Here is a 22,044-nt window from a genome sequence, read left to right as displayed (position 1 = left end):
AAGTACTTACATCTTGGCGTGACCCTGTGATGTCTAATGTTAAGGTGTGGTGTCGGTGATAGGAAACAATTTGTAAATATGTTCACATGTCGAATGTCGTCATTTCTGTTGATGATTTCGATTGGATGACATCGAAGGTACGTATTTTTCGATTCCCAATGCTGATTGGACAATATATTTGTATTTCCTTTTCAAAATATATAATAATGCGAGATTTTACAATAGAAATTCAAACATCTATTCACTGGTGTGCAATTTGTTATCATTCTGTTTCTACTAATACTAATACTAATTTCCTCTATTCTCCTCAAACAACAAAAGCCAAACACAATGCTCCAGCGGATCCATGGGTCAAAATCGCATAGCGGTTCAAACGACACCGCCTGATCTTGGAGACGCTTACCAGCCAAAACCGCTCGGCTGATTTTCCAAATTCTTTTTTCCACTTCATCCTCAAACTTTTGCTCGTGGGGTTTCTTTCTTTCGTTTTTCCTCCCTTTTTTATAGATATTTGTACGTTTTCTCCCGGGTTCGTTCCAAAATCGCTCCAATTCTCTCGATCTCGATTAGTGCTCTCCGAGGTCTTTGTCCCGCCTTTCTAAAGGTCCTTTCTCTCTCATTTCTCTTGCTCTCTACAAAAGATTTCAAAACTTCTTCCTCCAGCAACCCTTCAATTTGAACGGAGGCTTTTCAAATCCGTTTCGTTTTTAACACAACGGTGATTTGATTGATTTGGAATTGGATGATAAATCTACGTGCACTGCTGTTTGGCATTCCTTTTTGAACTCGAAGCGGTTGTCGACGGTCCTGTTCTGTGCTACAGTACTACAGTGCTACAGCTACAGGTGAGTCTCGCTAGCTTTTTATTATAAACATTCTTGCTAGCTATTTTTCTTTCCTTTTTATCGATCGATCGATCGATAGATTGAAACCCCGTTTGTTATTATTTTGTTTGCAATAGCCATATAATTCGTGGTTTTGACGATCTTCCTTTTCTTCGTTTTAGTAGCTACGTACGGTACGCACGCTGCTGCCTGCTTTTTGGGTTTTGCGATGGCTGCTGGCTGTTCCCCTTCTTCACTGGCATCAGAATCAATGGCATGCGAATACAAGTAAGCGTTGTTGTTCTTACATGTTTTCGAAATTTATTATTTGACATGATTTTCTATTTATTTGGATGAAATTGCACTAAAAAGCGGCTGCTAGACCCCCAGCGCGAACGAAAAATTTTTACCTCTTCGCGTGGTTTTGTGCTAAAAGGAAACTGGATCTGCTTTATTGCAATCAAAGTATGAAGAATTGTGGTATTTATACTTGATGCAAGAAGATTGATTTTCATAGGAAACCCGTTGTAATGTGAATTATGTAATCCCGCCAGCCCCCAACCTTTTATGCCTATCGAGAATCCTTTGCAGCAACTTTTCCTAACCACCTTCTTTTTTTGTAGATAAACGATCGGATTCTTTGACTTTTTGGTACCACAAGTGAGTATTTTTCGATTAAAATTTCACTTTTTGTGCGATTTTCCCGCTGAGACTGAGATGGGATTTGCCTGCCTCTCGAGTGAAAATTATTTCTAGTTTTTTGAGAGCATTTTTTCGGAATTATCAATAAATCATTCTAGAAACCATTTCAAATGACTTTTTGCTTATTTGGGTGAAATTACACTAAAAACCGGTTGCCAAAGGGGTCCCTAGACCCGCCACGAACGTGTTTCTCTTAATGTTTTACCTCTTCGCAGTTTTGTCCTTCAAGGAAAATGGATTTGCTGTATTGCTCGCTTAACAAGAACAAATTCAAATGATTTTATGCATAATTTGATGAAATTACACTAAAAACCGGTCGCTTACTGCTAGCCCCCGCCGCAAACGGCGAATTTCCACCTCTTTTCATAGTTTTGTACTGAAAGAAAGCTGGATCGCTACGGTAGATTGTGCCTGCATCATTTTGGGAATTGAAAATTTATCATTCTAGAAACCATTTCAAATGACTTTATGCTTATTTGGGTGAAATTACACTAAAAACCGGTTGCTGAAAGGAGTCGCTAGACCCGCCACGAACGCGTTTCTCTGAATTTTTTACCTCTTGCATAGTTTTGTGCTTAAAAGAATATGGATTGGCTGTATATCGATTTCTTTAAAACGTGCTTTCATTAACCATGGAATAACATTTTCATTATTTTGTTTGTTCTTCATCTAGATCAAAGATCGTTTCAAGAAATAGTTATGTCGCAGACGTGATTCTCGGACCTTCGAAACGAAATTCATGGCATTGATGCTGTCGTTAAATCAAACAAAGAAACAAGAAAAAACCATGACTATGGAGAAGAGGACTTAAGTTATATAGATAGCTGTTGTCTGTAAATTGTATTTTGTTAATTTGTTGTTGGAGTAAGATTTCTTTCTGATTCTCTAAATTTTGGCTGTTTTCTATCGCTCAATTTCTTGCGTTCTTTGTTGCTGCATTGTTTTAAAGACTCATCATCACGAATAGTTTATTTTTTTGATATTTTCACAACGAGCATCATGGACCAACGAGGGCTAACAGAAATTTATTGTTAGATTAAACACGAGAGCTCTAAGTAAGGCCCTAGAAAATATAAAGAAGATTCCCATAAGTCAACGAGGGCTAAAAGTGTATGGTTAAAGAACTCACAATTTTTTTTTTAATAAGTAAGCCCCCTGTTTTTCCTCTTTCTGCAACTCTCCCTCGCCGCCTTAAGTGTTTGCGATTTTTCCACTGACAAATTTTTGTGAAGAAGGCCTTTTACAGGATATACACTGTCCTCGAAGTTAAACTAAATGCATTTACGAAAAAGCATGTTGGCTATAGATTTCCTTTAGTGTGCTTTTTGTTTGTTATAAAGTAGTTTCACATTCCTGGGTTTATTTGACAAGATATAAACATGGGACAAAAGTAAGATCTGATAATCTTTTTCTAAGAGTTGTTGTAAAAGCATGTTGAAGTTTGTGAAAAATCAGACAAAAAAAATTATGCATCAATCTTGTACAAAGAATGCATCTCGATAAAGGGGACTATATCTGCAAATTACCAGCCTAAAGAAAAATTAAAGATAGTTAATCAGTTGATATTGCGAGATATCAAATTAATTACTAGGTACACTGTCTTCCAGAGACAATGAGGAGAAAATCCACCTTGCTATTTTACTAAGAAGTCCCATCTTGAGTTTCTCTGGACTTGCAAGCACCTTTGTTGAAGCTAGCAACAATAAATTTAAAAAAAATATAACTTGGCAGGCTGACGTGCCAAAAAGTTTGAATCTTGGCACGTTGAACTAAATGCTGGGATTTTGAAACCATCTTCTTGTGGCGACTCCATCTCAGGTTTTTTCTTGCAAACACATTTGAAGAAGGGTAGCGATGCGCACCATAATTTATACTTGCCGCTTTAAATTGGGGTGAACTTTTTATATTTGCTTGATGTGTTAAGTGCCAGCAATTTTAAACTGTCTTTCATGTCAAGAAAGGGGGGTACAGCCCGCCATGCTGTTTTTATTCTTATCATGGATCCCGAGTTTCTTTCGGCTTCCAAACATTGTAACCGAAGGTAGTAGTAATACACAATATGAATTATACCTGACTCCATTAACTGGGGGTAAACTTTTAACTTTGTTTTTTGAAATAGTGAACAGCCCTCTCTCACGGCAAGTGCTATCAGGAAAGAGAAACATATTTCGTGAATTTGATATTTAAGGAAAACCCCCTCTCGAAAGTGCCCGCAAATTTCGCTCTTTGATTATAAAAATTTGATGCAAGGATGCAACATCTAAAGCTAATTCATAAAACATGTCATTTTCGTTTTCTCTACTTGTTCAAGATGACAGTTTCAGATATGCTGTTTGTATTACCGACTTTGTACAGCTAAAACGTTTTAAATCTGAGTTTGATTAAAAATAAGCAGTGGCAACAAAACCTATATTAGCCATTTTGTTAATGCATATTATAGTCAGTGTAACTGTGTGTGAATGACACGTTCTTTATATAGATTAACTTTACTTTTTTTCATGAAGCACAGACATGCTTTATCTTGCATGATTGCGATGAGAGCTATGATATTGCTAATGGTAATAATGATAATGAATTTCTCAAGTATCAAGAGTCAACAAGTAATTAAGCCAGGGTTTAATTTTCTAGAAGGATTTACTGAATTACAATCAAGGTAATAGAACATTCCCGTCCCACACGAAAATAGCTCATATCTTAATAGGATTTTTGCTGCAAGTAAATACTTTTTCCTCTGTCAATAGTAAATGCTACTCACAGGAGGCGTGACTATTAATTGGATTAATCATGTTTGGCTGACGCCACATTGAAAGTACGCTTGCGTGCTTGCTGTATGATATTACATTAGGTGCAGATCCCTTATGAAATTGTAAGCGTGTAGGAGGGCATTATTTATAGGAACTTTTCTGATTTTTAGAAAGAACCAATTTTGATTTGATTTGTCAAGTCAGGAGAGTAAACAGGTTAATAATGTGGGGCAATCTTAACATGAAAGGCACAATATCCAACAATTACAAGTATTTACTAAAAATACAAAGGCTGATCAATCTAATTTGAAGAATAGATGGTTTTGGCATCTCCATTGCTTTTTAAAAGGAAATGCTCACAACTTTACTACAATCATATGACTACCAGAAGTATTTTCCCATGAACTGAAAACAAACAAAAATCACTCCGAATCACTACGAAATTTTTTTTATATTCTTTTCAACCCTTTTTTGTATATGGGTGCCTATTGTCCTCTACCTCTATTTAAGAAATACTCTTCCCTTCCCTAAACCAACGAACTAAAAACGAAATAAAAATGAGCAACGAAGAAAAAACAGTCATCCTGCATTTCAGAGGAGAGGTGAAAGTAAGTACTCTTCCTATCTCGAATACTATCTTCAGGAATTCGAACCTATTCGCTTTGCAAAGAACAACACCTCTATTTTGTTTTCTTATACGACTCATTGCTACTTCTATCTATGACACTAGGCAAAAGGATTCTCTAAACGTTACCAAAATTGAATTCTTGTAACCCTTTCCATGTTCACAATTTTTTTAATAATTTTTTTAACAGAATCTACCCTACAATGATGGCAGCATACGACGCCTGAAAATTGAAGCTGCCAGGGCATTTGCCCTGAGCAAAAAAACAAAATTCGGTTTCCTTGATCATCATTGGCGTCCCGTAAGAGAATTAAGGTACCTTCCCTCGGATCTTTTCGTCTTATTACATTTATTCTTTAGCTGTTTCTTTGACTTTATTTTCTCTATTTTTAACAAATGTTCAATTAAAAGTTACATCATTTATATTTCAAGACAGGTTTCCTTAAACAATTTTTTTTGCAGGGCAGGGGATGAGGTATTCCTGCATCTCTACAGGAAACCAAGGAACAAAAGGGGCGGTAAAGTTAGAGAAACAGTAACTTTCAATTTTTTCATTTTCATAACTACCTTTTAATTTCAATCTTCGTGTTAAGTTTCATAATCTTAACGCTTTTTAAATTGAACGTATAATTTTAATTAGTAGATTGGCTGATTAGTTAATTTTGTCAATTAATCATCGTTTCCCAATAATTCTCCCTGTATGTAATTGACATCCAAATAAAGGCAAGTGTCCTTCCATAATCACATAGTCTAAATATGGGCTAGCGTCTTTCAATGATCACATGACCATTTCGCCTCATAAAACTTGGCTGTTGAATGACAACCATTTGCACTTAGACTTCAACGCATTCAAAGTTGTAAGTACCTTTAATTCAATGATTTGCAACTCCATCTTATATTCAAATTTCGTATCCAAAGTCATCAAAATTATGTCATATATAGTAACCTGAGGCAGCGAATGTTGCTATGTCCAATATTTTACAAATGTTATGCAAAATTAAAACATCCCTTTCATCAAGATTTTACCGTTGATATTGCATATGATCGTTTTTAAGGTTTTATTTTCTTTATTGATGCAATTTCATATAAACTTCATAATTTTCTTGCGTTTCCTCTATGTATTTATCAATGGCGTAACGAAAGACTGCGTAGGTGCGAAACCACCCCTCCCCTACTAAGAATCATTGACTCAACAGTGAAGTTCAGCAAAAGCATTTATAAGAATGCCTTACTTTCATCTTAATACAGTGCAAATCACCTTTGACATAAAACCATTCAGTTTCGCACCCCCTAGAGAAACTCCAGCCTATGCCATTGGAAATCTTCTATATAATTGTAGATACAACGTCTTTCCATTAAAAATGCTATCTGTAGTTAATTCTTTAATTCCAGTTTTGACCTTGTGCTATTAAGTGATAATTTTAAATGACCACGACTTCTACTCATTGATTCTATCTTTAATCGTTGCATTCGTTGTATTCGTAGAAGTTTATGAAACGAACCAATTCAAAAAATTTAACTGTATCACAGTAGCCTATAACATTTATAACGCATTTCAGGGGCAAATATTTACCTGTTTCATCGGTTCTCTCCACCCATCATGTTGTATTAAAAAAAACCCTTTTTCCAAAACTGGTTATAAAATCTGTGAAAATTATTAACTGCAATATATACCATCCAATGCCATCGAAGTAATCACTATGCACTATATTTCTCTTGGTTTCATACAGTTTGACCTTTCTTTTACCCAAAATTTCTCCCTTCATATAGCATACGAAATGGCTCAATGTAATATTGAAACTAAATTGAAGGAGCTGGCATCTTTGCTTGATGTATGCAAAACGTCTCTTTCTGAAAGCGAAAAGGGGGACGACCAACAAAGGGCTATAAGAATATGCAGAGCCAAATTGCAAAGTGCTTGCAGCCGCCTTGAGGTCATTAGAAAAAAACTTCGATGATTTGCTTTACGAACAAAATATTTCAAAAGACATGGACGATTCAGACTTTTTATTGCAAGTTAAAAACATTAATTAGTTGTAGATCCGCATTTCACGTTTAGATTATGTAGAAATATACACCTCTATTTTGTTTCATCGTTTTCTGTCTCTGTTCTCAACATCTAGATACCTGTCAGAGATCAATACCACTTATTTAAACCGAATCAATCCATACAAAATTCCTACAAAATCCATACAATTTTTCACACAGTTTTGACAGGAACAGTTCTAAATCCAGTACAGGTTTTATCATATTTCAATTTATTTTCGAAAACCCTTTATTTGTACATTCGTTATCGTAAACCTTTAAGCAAATAAGGGCAAAGTGAGAAGACCTGTATCAGTTAACGATATCTATTCAAACAACGATCTATTTGCCAAAAAGGATAGGACAGGAAAGCAGGAACGAGGCTTATTTTACCATGCCAAATGTCCTCCTTGCCTGATAGTAATTACTGTAATATGTGCAGTGCATAGGAAGAACACAACAGAACTACTGTATATGGTAGTACCATTGTTTTGGAACGATACAAACAAAATAAATTCTTCATTGGAAACAAAGCCTTTTTATAATTTTTTGGTGCATGAGCACCCAAGAACAATAAATATTTCTGGGTTTCGGATGTGTAATTTATTGATTAAGAGGCTAAAACTTAGACGAAATGTTGAAAATTGCTGCCTTTTCTTTGCACCTTTAAAAAAAGATGAAATTTTTGGATTTTTTTCACAAATTTGATCTGACAACACACGTTCGTTTTTATCATGTATGAAGAACTTCTGAGTATATCATTTAGGGAGGCGGCGGAAAAGGTATCCATAATGGCGGTTTAGAACAAATTGTCTGCGTTCGGCTTACAGTTGAAACGAAACAACAAGTTACAGGAGACGCTTTCTTCCATTTAGGAATATAAGGAATAAGTCCAAATATTCAATTTTCTATTATTGACCCTACTTTAAAGCAGGGAAGTATGTGATTTTCTACCTTATTTTTTGTTTCTTTTCGTTAAATCACAAATTTTACATTATTTACGTTGCTTCTAAGGTACAATAAACTTACGAAAATTCTTGCGGAAAAAAATTTAAATATAGCTTTCAATCCTATATGCATTTTTCCTGTTTTCCGGCTTTTCATGTCTTGAAATTTTCGATTACGGGTAAGTGAATCTATGTGTGGCACTTAAACTTTTTTTTGTTACATTGGCCTACCTCACAGTCATTGACCATCTGCAAAAAGGTCATTTGCTAACTTTTAGGTGAGGCCACTAACTTGATTATTAGACAAACAGGGCCCTGGGTAACCTACAATATATATTCATTAATCGCAATATGAAAATTTACAAACAATACCCTTAAAGTTTTTTATTAATTTTAGGCAAGTCTGTGCAACATTGCTTTCCAATTGATTGTTTTCTTTCTTTGAGGTCATAAATGGAACCTTACCCCTTCATCTTCAGTTTCAAATTTTTTCAGGATTCTCATACCCTTTTGGTTGAATTGGGTAATTTTGTAATCCCCAGCTTTAAAGTATGCCACGTCGCTGGCGGCAAAACTTTGATCGGCGAAGAGCAAGAGAAAGGCAAAGACAATATAATCAGAACCGTCGTAACAACAACAGACCACCAAATGCAGAGGAGCAACAAGTTGCTGATGCAGTAAATGAATTAGCTGCAATGGAACTTCAAATTGCACAAAATGAGCTTCCAGATCAACAGGGCAATGATGAAAATAATCTTGACCAACAGCCCCCACAACAGTTTCAACCTAACCAACCTGCTGAGCAACTGAATGCTGATCAGCATCCACAGCTGTTTTTCAACCTACCACAACCACATTACCTTGGCATGATGGAAAATTCATGTCAACATTGTCATGGCAAATTTTTCATTGGTGAGCGGAATGCACATAATGTATTCACCAAGTGTTGCTTTCAAGGCAAAATCACTCTACCACCAATTACACTACCTTCAGCAAATATTATTGACTTATTCAGTGCAGAAACACCACAATCAAGCCATTTTTTGGAAAACATTCGTCATTACAATGCTGCTTTAGCAATGGCTTCCTGGAATGCCACTGTAAAGCCTGGTTTCCATATAGCCGTAAGGTGCTGTAAGGTGCCGGTACCACTTGCCTGTACTGTCGGTAACGGTATGCCTCAGCCATTTCAATTTATATGGAAACCACTTTTCAAATTGCCTGAACCATCGGCAACGGCAGCCTCAGCCACCCCAATTTATATGGAAACGTTTTTTCTAAGTGCCGCCGGCAGTCTCAGCCATGGTAATTGAGGTGCCGGAACGACCTTGAAAAGTTGAATTATTTCAACTTATTCCGATCCTTACGGCATGGCACCGGCAGCCGCTACCATGAAATTTCATATGGAAACGCATACCTTGCCGGTAACTATGCCAGTATCTAAGTAGAACCTCGGCAAGCTATTGTTCTCATGTTCTCTTTTGTTAATGTTAACCAATCAAGATAGGCTTATGTCAGCCTCAGTTTCGAGTTAAAAAATTTTTTTCGAAAAGTATTTGCGAAGTTACCACTTTTGCTCAAGAAGAGAGATTAAAAGCACTACAGCAAAATATCTAGTGTATTTTCATAGGTAAGAAATGGCAAGCCAAAAGGAAGGGGATAATCTGGAAAGTATTTATATTGATAATGAAGCATTAAAGGGGAAGTTCGGTCTAAAATGAAATTTGGCTATATTGCTGTAAATATAACAGAAGGCTTTGTTGTGAATTGTTTTTGCTCTTACCTCTCATTTTACTCTGTTATTCCACGAAAACTGTCTCCCAAAATCGCCTCGCGATAGGCCGCCATCTTCAACTCTCACGAGGATAATGTTGTTGTTGCCTTTGACGTCATCACGTTCAGAAGATGAGAGTGACTCAAGTGTAAGCTATGGTGAAAGTTAATTGATTCGGAAGGTTTCGGATTGAGAAACAACTTTTCTCGAAATCGGACAGTATTTAAAGATTTTTCGTTCAAAATGCCGAACTGTGGTGCATTTGGGTGCACAAATCGCTCGAGTCATAATAAAGAATTGACGTTTCATCAGATACCAGGGGAAGGTCGCAACAAGCAACTCAGAAAAATGTGGCTAAAGAACATACGTCGTGCCGGTGAATTACCGAAAGACAAGAGTTTTTATATTTGCTCGGAACACTTTGCCAAAGTTACTTTGCCGAAGTCAATTAACTTGCTATGAAAGAGATTTTAAGGTAACTAAATTTTTAATTAATACGCTAATGCTATTTTCTACGGGTTTTAGTAATCGTCAGAAGTTTCGTCAGAAATTCTGCAAAAATAATTTGGGTACCTCAAAGTAGCTGTATCATTGAGTATGAAATAAACGATTTGTTAGATAAAAATAAGATGAAAACGGCTTATCAATGCCTCAAACGAGCAAAAATAAAACCACTAATTCTAATCTATTTTCTCAGTTAGTTTTATTCCAGAAAGCTTACTTGAATGCGCGAGATTTTTCTCTAGGGCTGAAAATATTGTATTACAAAATAAAAGGGGTAAAGCATTTACAGGAGTGACAGAAAACATATCTAATACAAACAAAAACAGCACATATAACATGTTTTGCCATAACCACTGCCAACTTCGTGTTAGCGATGACGACTATTATGAGTAATTCTTCTATTGATATTGAGTCATGATGAATTTCCTTTTTGCTCTGCCTGCTGCATGGGCGTCGTGAACGCCTTGTCTGTTTGGTAAGCCGAACACAAATTGCAAGAGGTGTATCCAATTTTGGGCATGAGGGATTAAAATCTGAAATATCTCATGCAGTGAAATAAATGAAATACAAGCACGTGATAGGGCTGCGCTTAATAGAAGGAGAAGAAGATGAATTTTGAATTGCTTAAATTCAAATTTTTCTTTAAATTCGAATTGAATAATATTTTGTTTTATGAAAAATTACTTTCCAGAAAGAACTGATGGAAAACAAGCCAGGTGCAAAAAAACTAAAGGCAGATGCAATCCCTACAATCTTTGTATTTAGGGAATCGACACAAAAAAGGAAAAATTCCATAGAGCGGGCTGCAAGGGAAGAAAAACGCAGAGTTTGTATTGTTTTATTCGTATTAAGACTTTCATAAAACATCCAGTGTTGTGGGGGGTTGAATAACAGACTGTTTCTATATACCGTCACGATATAGTTGGGCTATCTCGGGGGGCTGGGGGGGCTCGGGGGCTCAGCCCCCTTTTAATTAATAGAATTAAATTCAGAAAAATTTTGGGGTCTCAGGTCCCTCTCAACAAATCAGTTCATGTTTGTTTTACAGTGTCGCTTAATAGTTTGAATGTTTTGAATATACATAACGAAGAGTCTTTAACAGAAATGCAAGTATATTGTGTGTGGTCTCTTGAAGTTTCCTATTGCACAGCCCTTCTTCTTTAGTTCTTAGGACGGCATCCCGGGTCTACATACTTGACAATAGTTTTCATGTAATTTTTCAGCTTCTGGATGTGCTTCAACGTCCCCCAATGACCTTGATGAAACGATTGCCAAAAGCGTCTCCATTCAAACGGAGCCTAAAAAATTTCTGGAAAAAAGCATCGGTTGTACAGTAAATATGGTACACAAGAAAGTTGGTACCTTCACCACAATGGTAAGCGTGGGAACCCAGTGTTGTGACCGTCAAAGTTCAACTGGCCCCGAAATGAGAGATGTGGCAGTAAACACAGAAGAAATGGCAGGATTTGATGATTCTACCGCTTATGTCCCATCCTGCAGTGAGTCAGAGGGTGAGACCAATTCCTTCAAAGATGCCGATTTTTCTTTCCACAGCGACGAAAATGCATCATCTACGGAGGCTAGTGACGAAACTGATGACGAGGAGCTAGGCAACGAGCAACCGAGCCACGACACAAAATTTGTTGTGTTTTGGTCATGCTTGCTTCCATTGCTGCAAATTTGCTCAACTTGCTTTACGACTACGACTTTACGGAAAATTATACGCAGTGGGGTCATGGTAAAAGTTGAACGAATTTGCAGCAATAGCCACAAAACATCATGGTACTCCACTCCGAGAATACGTGGGATGTCTCTGGGGAATCTTGAATTGTCAGCTTCCATACTTTATACCGGCAGTACTTTCACAAGAATCCAAGAGATGATGTCACTATGCAACATATCGTTTTTAGGTCGAACAAGCTATCACGCTATACAAAAACAAATACTTTTCCCAACTGTCAATGACTTTTACGAAAACGCTAGAAAACAGCTTATTTCCTTAGTGGATGGTCCTGTAGCCTTAGCAGGGGACGGTAGATGTGATTTGCCAGGTTTTTCTGCAAAGTATGGTACATATACTGTGATGGACACAAACACCATGAAAATTTTAGACTTTTCCGTTGTCCATGTAGGAACTGTCTCGAGTTCTAACGCAATGGAAAAGCAGGGTTTGAAATATTGCCTTCAATCGCTAGAGAATCAAGGGATGAGTGTGGCATGACTGATCGTCATCAGCAAATCAAGGCATACATGAAAAACGAAAAGAGTAACATTAATCATCAGTTTGATATTTGGCACGTAAGTAAAAATATTAAAAAGAAATTAGTTTTGCTAGCAAAAAAGAAAGGCGCTTCAGATTTGAATGGTTGGATGAAATCAATTATAAATCACTTTTGGTGGTCTTGTACGACATGCAACAAAGATCCTTATATTCTTCGCGAAAAATGGTTAAGTATCTTATACCATATAAGGAACATACACAGATGGGAAGATGCAACCATTTATAAACGGTGTGCACATGCAAAGCTATCCAAAAGAGACAGATTGGAAAAAATTTGGTTAATAGAAGGTTCGCCTGCTTATGTCGCTCTCGAATCGGTCATTAAGGACAAATTCCTGTTAAGAGATTTAAGGTATTTAACCGAATTTAGTCACACGGGGCAAATCGAGGTATATCATTCCCTTTACAATAAATATTGTCCCAAAAGGCTGCATTTTTAGTTACCTGTTATTTATAACAAGCTTGTCTCCTCTCAAGTTGTTCATAGCAGACAGGGCATTTTCGAGTACAGCTCTGGTCAAACAAACAATCTTGAAATCTGCAGACAAAGATATGCAACTTTGGCCTTAAGAAAATGAACACAGTGTAATAAGCAATTGTAATAGTGACTGACTAAGTAATTTTATTTTTCTCTATTATTATGGGCTCCGACACAGGATGGATAGTGAGGGGCTCAAAGGAACATTTAGCACCCATTAAAAGATTTTGAAAAAGCTCTATTGTCTTGCAAAAAGCCTCTGCGAGCATCGAAATAAGTTTATTATTTTCTTTAATTCTTTAGATCTTGCTAGTATTCTTAAGAAAATACTTTGTTGCACTTATATATAATAAGTTACTATTTTTTGTATTTTTACTGCAAACTCAAATATTTTACTACAAATGTGTATAGTTCACAATGTTATACGGCGTTTTTTCAATTAAAAGCAAAAACGTTTACCTTGGAAGTAATTTTCTGGAATATCGTTAGTTTCTTGGCAGCAAAGACTTTCGGCGTATGTTTCCATTGCCTTACATTTACCCCCACAAACGCACCAGTTGGCATTTCCGATTCTCTCTCTATCAGATTCACTCTCAGTAGAATCATCTGATTCTCCATCCAAATCGTCCAGTTCCCAGTCTTCAAGTTTCCGCCTAGGTTCCATATCAAAAGGCTTTAAACGATTTATTTCAGGAACCGCATTATCCTCCGATTCACAGTTTCCATCTGTGCTCTCTTCTGATGACAAGACTTCGTCAATGAATTTTTCAGCCATTTTGCGGTAAAAACGAAATCTTGCAGTTGAAAAATATGTCTGTTCTCTATACTTTTACATAAATCTGTGAATATTATGTGGGTTGAGCAATAAATACAATGGGGTTGAATGATAAAAATACTATTGACTGCGTAAGCAGCGTTCATTCAGTGACTCACTGCGATCTTCTGAACGTGATGATGTCAAAGGCAACAACAACATTATCCTCGTGAGAGTTGAAGATGGCGGCCTATCGCGGAAAAAGACTTGTGTGGGAAAAAGACTATAGAAACTGGAGTTGCATTGGCATTATCGCAGTTTTTGATGAGAGCATCGTATAAACACATCATATTTCAAATCATGGGACTTGAACCTGGCAAATTTTTAGAAAGATGAGGAATCGCAATGGATGCTAATAGGATAAAAAGAGCAGAGAAGGCTATGACACCCACTGCAAAGAAGAGGAGAAAAGACTTGGAAATTTAAGAAGTATAAGGATATGATCTAATAGATCTAATAACGATATGAGCAAGGGTCTAACAAAGAATGAGTAAATCACGTTGGTTCAGTAACACTATCTTAGTTTTCTTATTTGACCTTGATTTAACTAGATCATTCTGGTCATCTGCTAAAACACCAGTACAAGGCCCACCTTCTGCACTTACATTTTATGAATTTTCCTGTCAATCATAAACAGGATAAAACTTAACTCAAGCTCCAAAAGCTCTCTGCAGTTTCCCTTGCTCAAACTGGCACTAGATTTGTCCTTTCTCCTGAATGCTCATTCTTGTTTGCTAAGATAAGCTCAATTTCAGAAATAATATTTGCCATACTCCTATTCTGTCTAACTTTCTCATTGAAAGGCTCCACTCCCTCTCTTTTTTTCTAAAGAGAAATGTCAACTGTCTCAAAAACATGAATGTTTTCCACATTTTATAGGCCACTATAAGAGACCTGCCTTTTCATGCTCCTAAAAATCTGACAGGAAACCCTGTATGTTATTGCAGCCTGTCACAGTCCATGCTGTTAAGTGTTCTTACCTTGAGCTAAATGTTCTTACCTTTCTACCACAGAACCAGTTTTTCATATTTCATTTTTAAAACAGTGCATAAATATAAATTGCATAAATATGAATATTTCAATTGGGTAAACCTTGATAGAATGACAATAAGATTTTCCTAACTACGGTATTAAAGAAAAACAAAATGATTAACATGCAATGTAAAGGCTTTCATTGTCTTTCAATATTTATCCCAAAGAGAACAGCCATCTCGGTCTTGCAAATCTAAAATTACAACTAAAACCTGCGATTCTGCTATCAGGCAGCATATACTAGAAAACCCAGAAACAAAAACTATAATGGCGACATGTTTCGGATTATTGGTAAAGCACGATTGTTGTTCTACCTAGCAGCTTTGGAATCTATCTACATAAGCACAAAAAACCGCTTCTGTGTAGAAAAAAGGAGTTCGTTTTCACCTTCAGACTCCATTGGTAACATTCTCAATCAGCAAGCAGCACTGATTGGTCAACCTATACAGTCATGTGCTCCTGTTTCTGATTGGCCTATTTCGATCAACAACTGGGTATATATATATCCTAGCGTAGAGTTTACGATTTATGTCAGATGTCAGATTTATGTCAGATGAAAAGCTTTAGTTTGCTAAATGTTTGCTTTTTTCAAAGCCATTTTCAACTTTGGTACTACCAAAAGATTGTTTACAACTTTAAATGTTTATTAGCCGTATTATATAGCCTTTTCACATAATCTTTTTTAAGCTTTTAAAGCAAATCTATGTGCGCAGCAGATTTTACTCATTCAGAATTCCGCCGTATGATATCAACCTTCGAAATCAGTATTTAGAAATTGATGAGAATAAAAAATTTACAAACTTTTTTTCAACGTTCAAATTTTGATGAAAACGAGGTTTGGACATGAAATAGAGGCTTCCTGGTACTGAATTTTCATTTATAGAATAACTTTTTGAAATCAGCACATCGAAATTGATAAAAATCGATTCATTTACAAACTTTTTTTCAACGTTCAAATTTGGACGAAAACAAGGTTTGAACGTGAAATAGAGGCTTCTTGGTACCGAATTTCTCCGTATAACATCGATTTTCGTAATCAGTGTATCCAAATTGACCAAATAAAGTTGGTCTTGCAAATTCCCTTGATAGGTGGCGATACCCCCCTTCCTCGCCTGGTCTATATATATAAATGTTGGTATTGTATGAGAGCTAAATGTCCCAGCATATTGAATAAGAAATGGATTGCATTTGGGAAGCTTGCCAGTCATTCCAGAATATCCTATGGAAAGTGAAAGATTTCTCTGCTGCAATAAAGGTTTGATGAAAATCCCAATTCCTCTTTTCATTTGAGAAGTTTTTGGATAGAGGATTCTCTGAACAAATATTTCGACCCTCATTTTTTATTATATTCTTAGAAATATTGTTAATTTTAAGATTGAAGAAATATTATATTTTTCTGGAGGTGTGATGAGCAATATCCTGATGACATTATTCGCTGGCAGTCTGCTCCTACTTCCTCTCAAACGACGATTTCAATTTCCTTATGCATGCATTGTGTTTATCAACTGATGGCAATTGGAAGCAACATCAATGCAATGACCTTAATCCAAAAAATTGCTCCAATTATATTTAATACTCTGGCGACAATTCAATTGTCACCATTACTAAATGTTTGGAAGGAATTGTTTCTTCTCTTCTGGGAGAATATCGAAAAAATTATGCAATAAAGAGCCCCATATACTGCCGGAAGCCAGAGTTGCTGAAATAGAGCACATATTTTCAAAACTGTCTGGTACAATGCTCTCGTGACAGTTATTACCAGAACAAGTCAAAGAAAAACGAAGGTCCACACTACAAAAAGGACAAAAAGAAAACTATCCGCTGCGGCCCCAATTACAAGCACCATTTATTGGGGCACAACTAACAACAGAGCAGCAGCTGTGAGACAAGAGAATGAGCTCAGTAAGAGTTAGCGTTGAATGGCTCTTTGGAGACATCATAAACTATTTTCGTTTGATTGACTTTAAAAGAAATTTAAAGTACAATTAAGTTCTCTTGGCAAAATGTACAGAGTATGCACACTGCTTAAAAACGCAAGATGCTGCTTATATGGAAGTATTTTGTTTAAGATCCTCCTAAAATTGAGGACTACTTTGATATTCCTTGAACAATAGATAAAATTTTCACAGACAACGGTTTTTTTCTGACATAATCTAGTTAAATTTTGAAGAATTTTGGCATAGATATGACAGTGAAACTGAATACAGAATATAGAATGAATATTAAAACTTTTGATTCACAACTGTAGATAGCTAAGAATGACACGACACAATAATTATCATTACAAACATTAAAACCATTGACAGAACTGTTACTCACACAAGGTTCAGCTAGCACTGTCGCGTTATGCCATTCTTGTATCCAAGTTAACACACTTGTCATGCGTTTGGATGCTGTTCTACTTTCAAATGCCTTAAATTAAGCGTATTTGCAATTTCACCAAATGTTTTAGAAAATTTGAGTTCTTTGTGTGCAAAGTTGTATAAATAGTTGAAAAATTTGACTCCTTGTAATACATTGTAGCGAAATTTCAAAAAGAAGATATTTGCAAGTCATGGAAGTTGGAAGTCAAGAAGAACGGCCAGAAACCGTGACAGTATCTTTTAAAAATGAAAAAAAGGTTATTATTGGCTTACTTCATAATACTAACTATATACAAGTATTTTCCTTTCAAATATTTGTAACTTACATTAAAAATTAATGACTTATATACAGACTTTGCTTACAATAAATTTCATGTAGTTGATGGTCAATCTTTGCATTGGGAATTTCGTTTCAAATTTTACAGTATTTATTAGATAAAAAATTTTTTACTGTTGTATTGTAAAACTTAATAGTCACATTCTTATTCTCTTAGGAAATACCATTCGAAAAAAAAATTGTTAACGTGAGAAGAACTAATGCTTGACAAATCCTGTTTATCGATTAAATCATCCCTAGAAAAAACTGCACCAATGTTTTCTCGGTTCCCATCCAACACTTTTTCTTTTGATACTCCTTGCCTCAATTTTGCTGCGATTTTTTCTTTCTTTTCTTTGACAGCCAAAGGCACTGCACAGATCTCTGATGACCAAAGTGAGATAAGCAGAACTCAACAATTGCGTGTTTTGATGGATCTTCTATTGCTCTCATCGTACAGGTGCAGTTTCTGTCCATTCTATAAGAACCTAAAAGTAGAAACGAATCTTGAGAACCTCAGCTTCAAATTTTGCTTTTATGTCGTAAAGGGTATGCTTTACTGAACATTGACATATTTAATGAACTCATTAGAACATCATTCATGTCACAATATCATTAGAACTGATGATTCCAAAAGCAATTAAATTGGTCACTTCACCTTCTGCCTTTGAATTTCTGCACCTCTTCTCCTTGTCGACTTGCGATTTGAAAACTCCAGAACGATTACACTGGAAGTGTTTGACCGTCTGGCCTAGCTTGTTCTTTGCACGTCTGGATGCTCTGAGCTATATCTGTTCCTCTTCTTCTTTTTTGGATTTCCACTCATGGAATTCTTAGGTAAAAATATCAAAATATGACACTTCTACAGTACCGTTTTGCTAAAAGAATCGAGTACAGACATTAATGCTGTTATACAATGAAATATTACCGATCAGAAATCCTCTGTTGATATGGGTTAAAGGTAAAAGCATAGACATTCTTGTATAGCACTGACCTAGGAATCGAGATGTGTACCCAACGAAAATTCTCAATGAAGATTGAACAGAAAAGGTAGAATTCAAATATAGACAACCAGAAAAAGGACACAAAAGTGAATACTTTCTTACCTTCGAATGACTGAAACTATTTTATTGTTATTCTGAAAGTGAAGCCATTTTTTTCTGTTAAGTGTGTACAAAGATCTTTTATCAGAAAATGTCCACACTCTAAGCAAAGGCAGGCACCATTCTCAACTGATCTGACTGCTGCTTTGCCATGTTTCCTGTGCACATGTCTTCTAAGGTTACCCCGCCTGTTGGTTTAAAACATTCAAAGTCTACATTCTACTTTGGCTTGGGAATTGCCACTTTTTGATGCTTCTCTTTTACTCACATGTAAACTTGACTTGATTGCAGCTGCCAATAGATTTGCCATTGGTAGAAAAGACGATTGGTCTGTGTGAGTTAAATCTGTCTGATGCAAGGAAAGCCTGTCAAAAGAAATGCCACGTCTACATCTACCTTTGCACCCCCTCCTGCAAAAACCACGAAGTCTGCCAAAGAGAAGGCTGATCTTACACTCGCTGCAGATACAATGCTAATACAAAAGTTACAAAGCTTGGAAATAACGAATGAGGAAAAAACTGAAGAAACAGGCGGAGATATTTGTTTTTGTCAAGGTCTTTTTCCAATTTTAAAAGGACTTGAAAAAATAGATGTGCTAAAATGAAAATACAGCAATTGCTTTTTGAAATAGAATTTGATGATTCGATGTAAGCTTATCCTCATGGAAAAAAATACAGTTAATCTCAATTATCTTGTCTTAATTTAGTTTCTTATAACTTAAGTTTGGCACGAACATTTCAAAAGAACTTTGAAGGGTGGAAAGCTTGTTATCAGTTATTATGTTAATGCAAGCTAACTCAAGCTTTCATTTGAAAGAATACGTTTTAATATAAGCTGTTGTAACAGTAAATCACTCTAGTACTAACACTTGGCTTCTCGACATGCACCTGGCACTTGGTGGCTCGTGTGCTATCTCATGTGACTTCTATGCTGCGTGGACCAATCACGAAGTACAACTCTAGATTCTATGCATCAGCTTAAGGGAATTTGAAGGTAATTCAAATACAGGTTTTACATATTTGTATCCATAAATTAGGGAAATGATTGCTTAAGATTGACTATTTGGGATTAGGAAAACAGGAAGGGTTGGTATGAGAAAATATTGCAAAAAATACGAGTCAGGCTCTAATAGCATATACCGAAAAGATCAAGGAAAGGCAAATACGTAAATGATCACGAAAAAGAGATTGATAATGAGTAATAGGAAGAGGGTTCACTATTCAAAGGGATTAAGTAAACAGTGATGATAAATAGCAATCAAGATGGAATGGAAATAGCATCGTGTGAAAGTATAGATATAACTTTATTGAAAGTTGATCACAAAAGCTGATTTATTAGCATTATTCTTCACCAGGATTTGAAACATGATTAACTAAACCAATTTGCCCAGTAACACTGCCTCCGCCAAATTTAAAACTTTAAATCGGTTTCCTATTTCCTTTGCACTGATTCATAGGTAACATTCCCAAAATGTCTGAGTCTTTTCTCCATTCACATTACTTGAATTTATCTTTTACCTCTTGATCGACATAGTCATAGGGACAGTAATTGTATGGTTCTTCTTGTACTCTATTAGCTATTAAAAATCTGTAAAGAGCCTTCGTTATCGCTTTAACGGTGAAAACTTTGTCTATAATTGTCCTGCGAAAAAAATCTGAACCTCGCAGCTGCAATGCCAAAAGGTGCTCAATTATTGTCCGAGCCCTTGAAAGTCGATAGTTGAAGATTCGTTCCTGGATTTGCAAGTTTTGCCCGGGGTATGGCTTCAAAAGATTTGATTCTAGGACAAAGGCATCATCACTTAGAAACACGTAGGGGGGGGGTACTTCTTTAGAATTGGTTACCTTCTCAGTGGAGGGAAAGTTTAGAATATTATTATCAATACAGTAGCCAATTCTTCTGTTGTTGTAAACGCTTCAATCGTTTGCCTCCCAGAATCAACGATGTCAACCAGGTTGAATCCATACTTTCCATTACAGACTCCCAAAAAAGCAATGCTGTTTTTAGTAATTAAAGAGGTCCGACCCCCCTTTAGCAGGACACTGCATCACAATGTGTTTGTCATCAATGGCATCAAGGGCATGAGGAAAATTCCACTTCTCTTCAAAGACCTTCGCAACCTTTTTCCATTCTTCAATGGTATTTGGGACTCGTAGGAAGTCTCTGTTTTAAAGTCCATTCCATAGAATCCTGCATGCTTCGTTTATGGCACGACTAACCACAACAGCACTTATTTTATAACTTGTGGCAGTACTTCTTTGTGTATTGCCAGTTGCAAGGTACTTTGAAGTCAAACAAAGTCTTTCGCTAGCCCCAATAGACTCCAAAATATTTGTGTCTTGCTTAGTGAAAAAAGGCCCTACCCAGAAAAGCAATTTCTCGCGGGTACAAGGACCCATCCAAAAATACTTTGAAGTCAAACAAAGTCTTTCGCTAGCCCCAATAGACTCCAAAATATTTGTGTCTTGCTTAGTGAAAAAAGGCCCTACCCAGAAAAGCAATTTCTCGCGGGTACAAGGACCCATCCAAAAATACTTTGAAGTCAAACAAAGTCTTTCGCTAGCCCCAATAGACTCCAAAATATTTGTGTCTTGCTTAGTGAAAAAAGGCCCTACCCAGAAAAGCAATTTCTCGCGGGTACAAGGACCCATCCAAAAATACTTATAGAAAAACAAGTGATCAATCAGTCTGAGATCTTTCACCAGCAAATGAAACTGTTCTTTTTCATTACACTCCTGGTTTATCTTTCTCGCCCAAAACAACCTTTTACATTCACGTCATCTTCTCTCAAGTCGTTGCTGTAATATTTGAATGATTATAAACTTTTTCAGCAGAAAACGAATATTGTGAGCCGCAATCTTGAAGTAATTCGATTTGCCTTTTGCACACAAAACAAAAGCGCCGTGGAAATGGTTTCAGTATTCTGGTCACAAAATTTTGAGCAGAATTTTGAAGTTGGAGCGAAAAATTCTCACTTGTGGAAATCTGCCTTCAGACTCTTTGGCAGTTTCTACTGCTCGTTTAGCTTATGCTTTAATTTTCAGTGATCTCCTCAATAACTCTGTCACTCAGTATCAGGGGCGCGAATGCAAACTCTTTTTAGGGAGTGTTTTTTGAAGGGATCGAGTTTTCGCCACAACAGACCAATTTTTGCGAAAAAGATGTCAGGGCAGCTATAAACCCCTTTCACAGCCAGAGGATACAAATATGGGCGCGCCAACCAAGAGGCAAAACATTCAGCCTGTTTATGTTGTTATGTCGACAGTGATCACAGTTCTTGAACTTATTTTTACAAATGGAGAATGGCATCTGCTAACAATGAAAAGTAAGTGAACTAGGCCCTAGACAAAATAAGTATCATTCTTTTGTATTTCTTAATCCGAAACAACTATTTTTACCAGCATACACAAGGAAGATCTAGATATACAGAAATTATAAAAAAAATGGTGTGGCAGTGATACAGATAGTGCTGACAGTGATGCTGAGTGTAATTAATAACTTTCTTCCAGATT

General features: G+C 36.3%; 1 protein-coding gene and 1 long non-coding RNA gene across 2 annotated transcripts; both read left to right on the top strand.

Moving 5' to 3' along the window:
- The first annotated feature begins 757 nt into the window (after positions 1 to 757).
- On the top strand, positions 758 to 8,367 carry LOC148959634 (uncharacterized). Its single transcript, XR_016144068.1, has 5 exons — positions 758 to 1,112; positions 1,448 to 1,484; positions 2,200 to 4,878; positions 5,086 to 5,210; positions 5,358 to 8,367. It is a non-coding gene; the product is annotated as an uncharacterized LOC148959634 (long non-coding RNA).
- Positions 8,368 to 8,418: 51 nt separating this feature from the next.
- LOC148959633 (uncharacterized) lies at positions 8,419 to 12,366 on the top strand. The gene is made up of 2 exons (XM_089110143.1): positions 8,419 to 9,040; positions 11,369 to 12,366. Exons 1-2 carry the CDS (start codon positions 8,419 to 8,421, stop codon positions 12,364 to 12,366), a joined length of 1,620 nt encoding a protein of 539 aa, XP_088966269.1.
- Positions 12,367 to 22,044: the final 9,678 nt, after the last annotated feature.

Source organism: Rhopilema esculentum, chromosome 9 (genome assembly GCF_057945365.1).
Source record: "Rhopilema esculentum isolate cy_ngs chromosome 9, ASM5794536v1, whole genome shotgun sequence".
Lineage (NCBI taxonomy): Eukaryota > Metazoa > Cnidaria > Scyphozoa > Rhizostomeae > Rhizostomatidae > Rhopilema > Rhopilema esculentum.
The sequence above is the reverse complement of the archived record's forward strand: the minus strand, read 5'-3'. Positions and strand labels throughout refer to the sequence as shown.

What these genes read in the sequence shown, in the direction of transcription:
- LOC148959633 (XM_089110143.1), top strand. Translation starts at nt 8,419, where the DNA reads ATGCCACGTCGCTGGCGGCAAAACTTTGATCGGCGAAGAGCAAGAGAA. An exon ending in TGCCTGTACTGTCGGTAACG is followed by an intron (nt 9,041 to 11,368) that starts GTATGCCTCAGC and finishes GTAATTTTTCAG; the next exon opens with CTTCTGGATGTGCTTCAACG.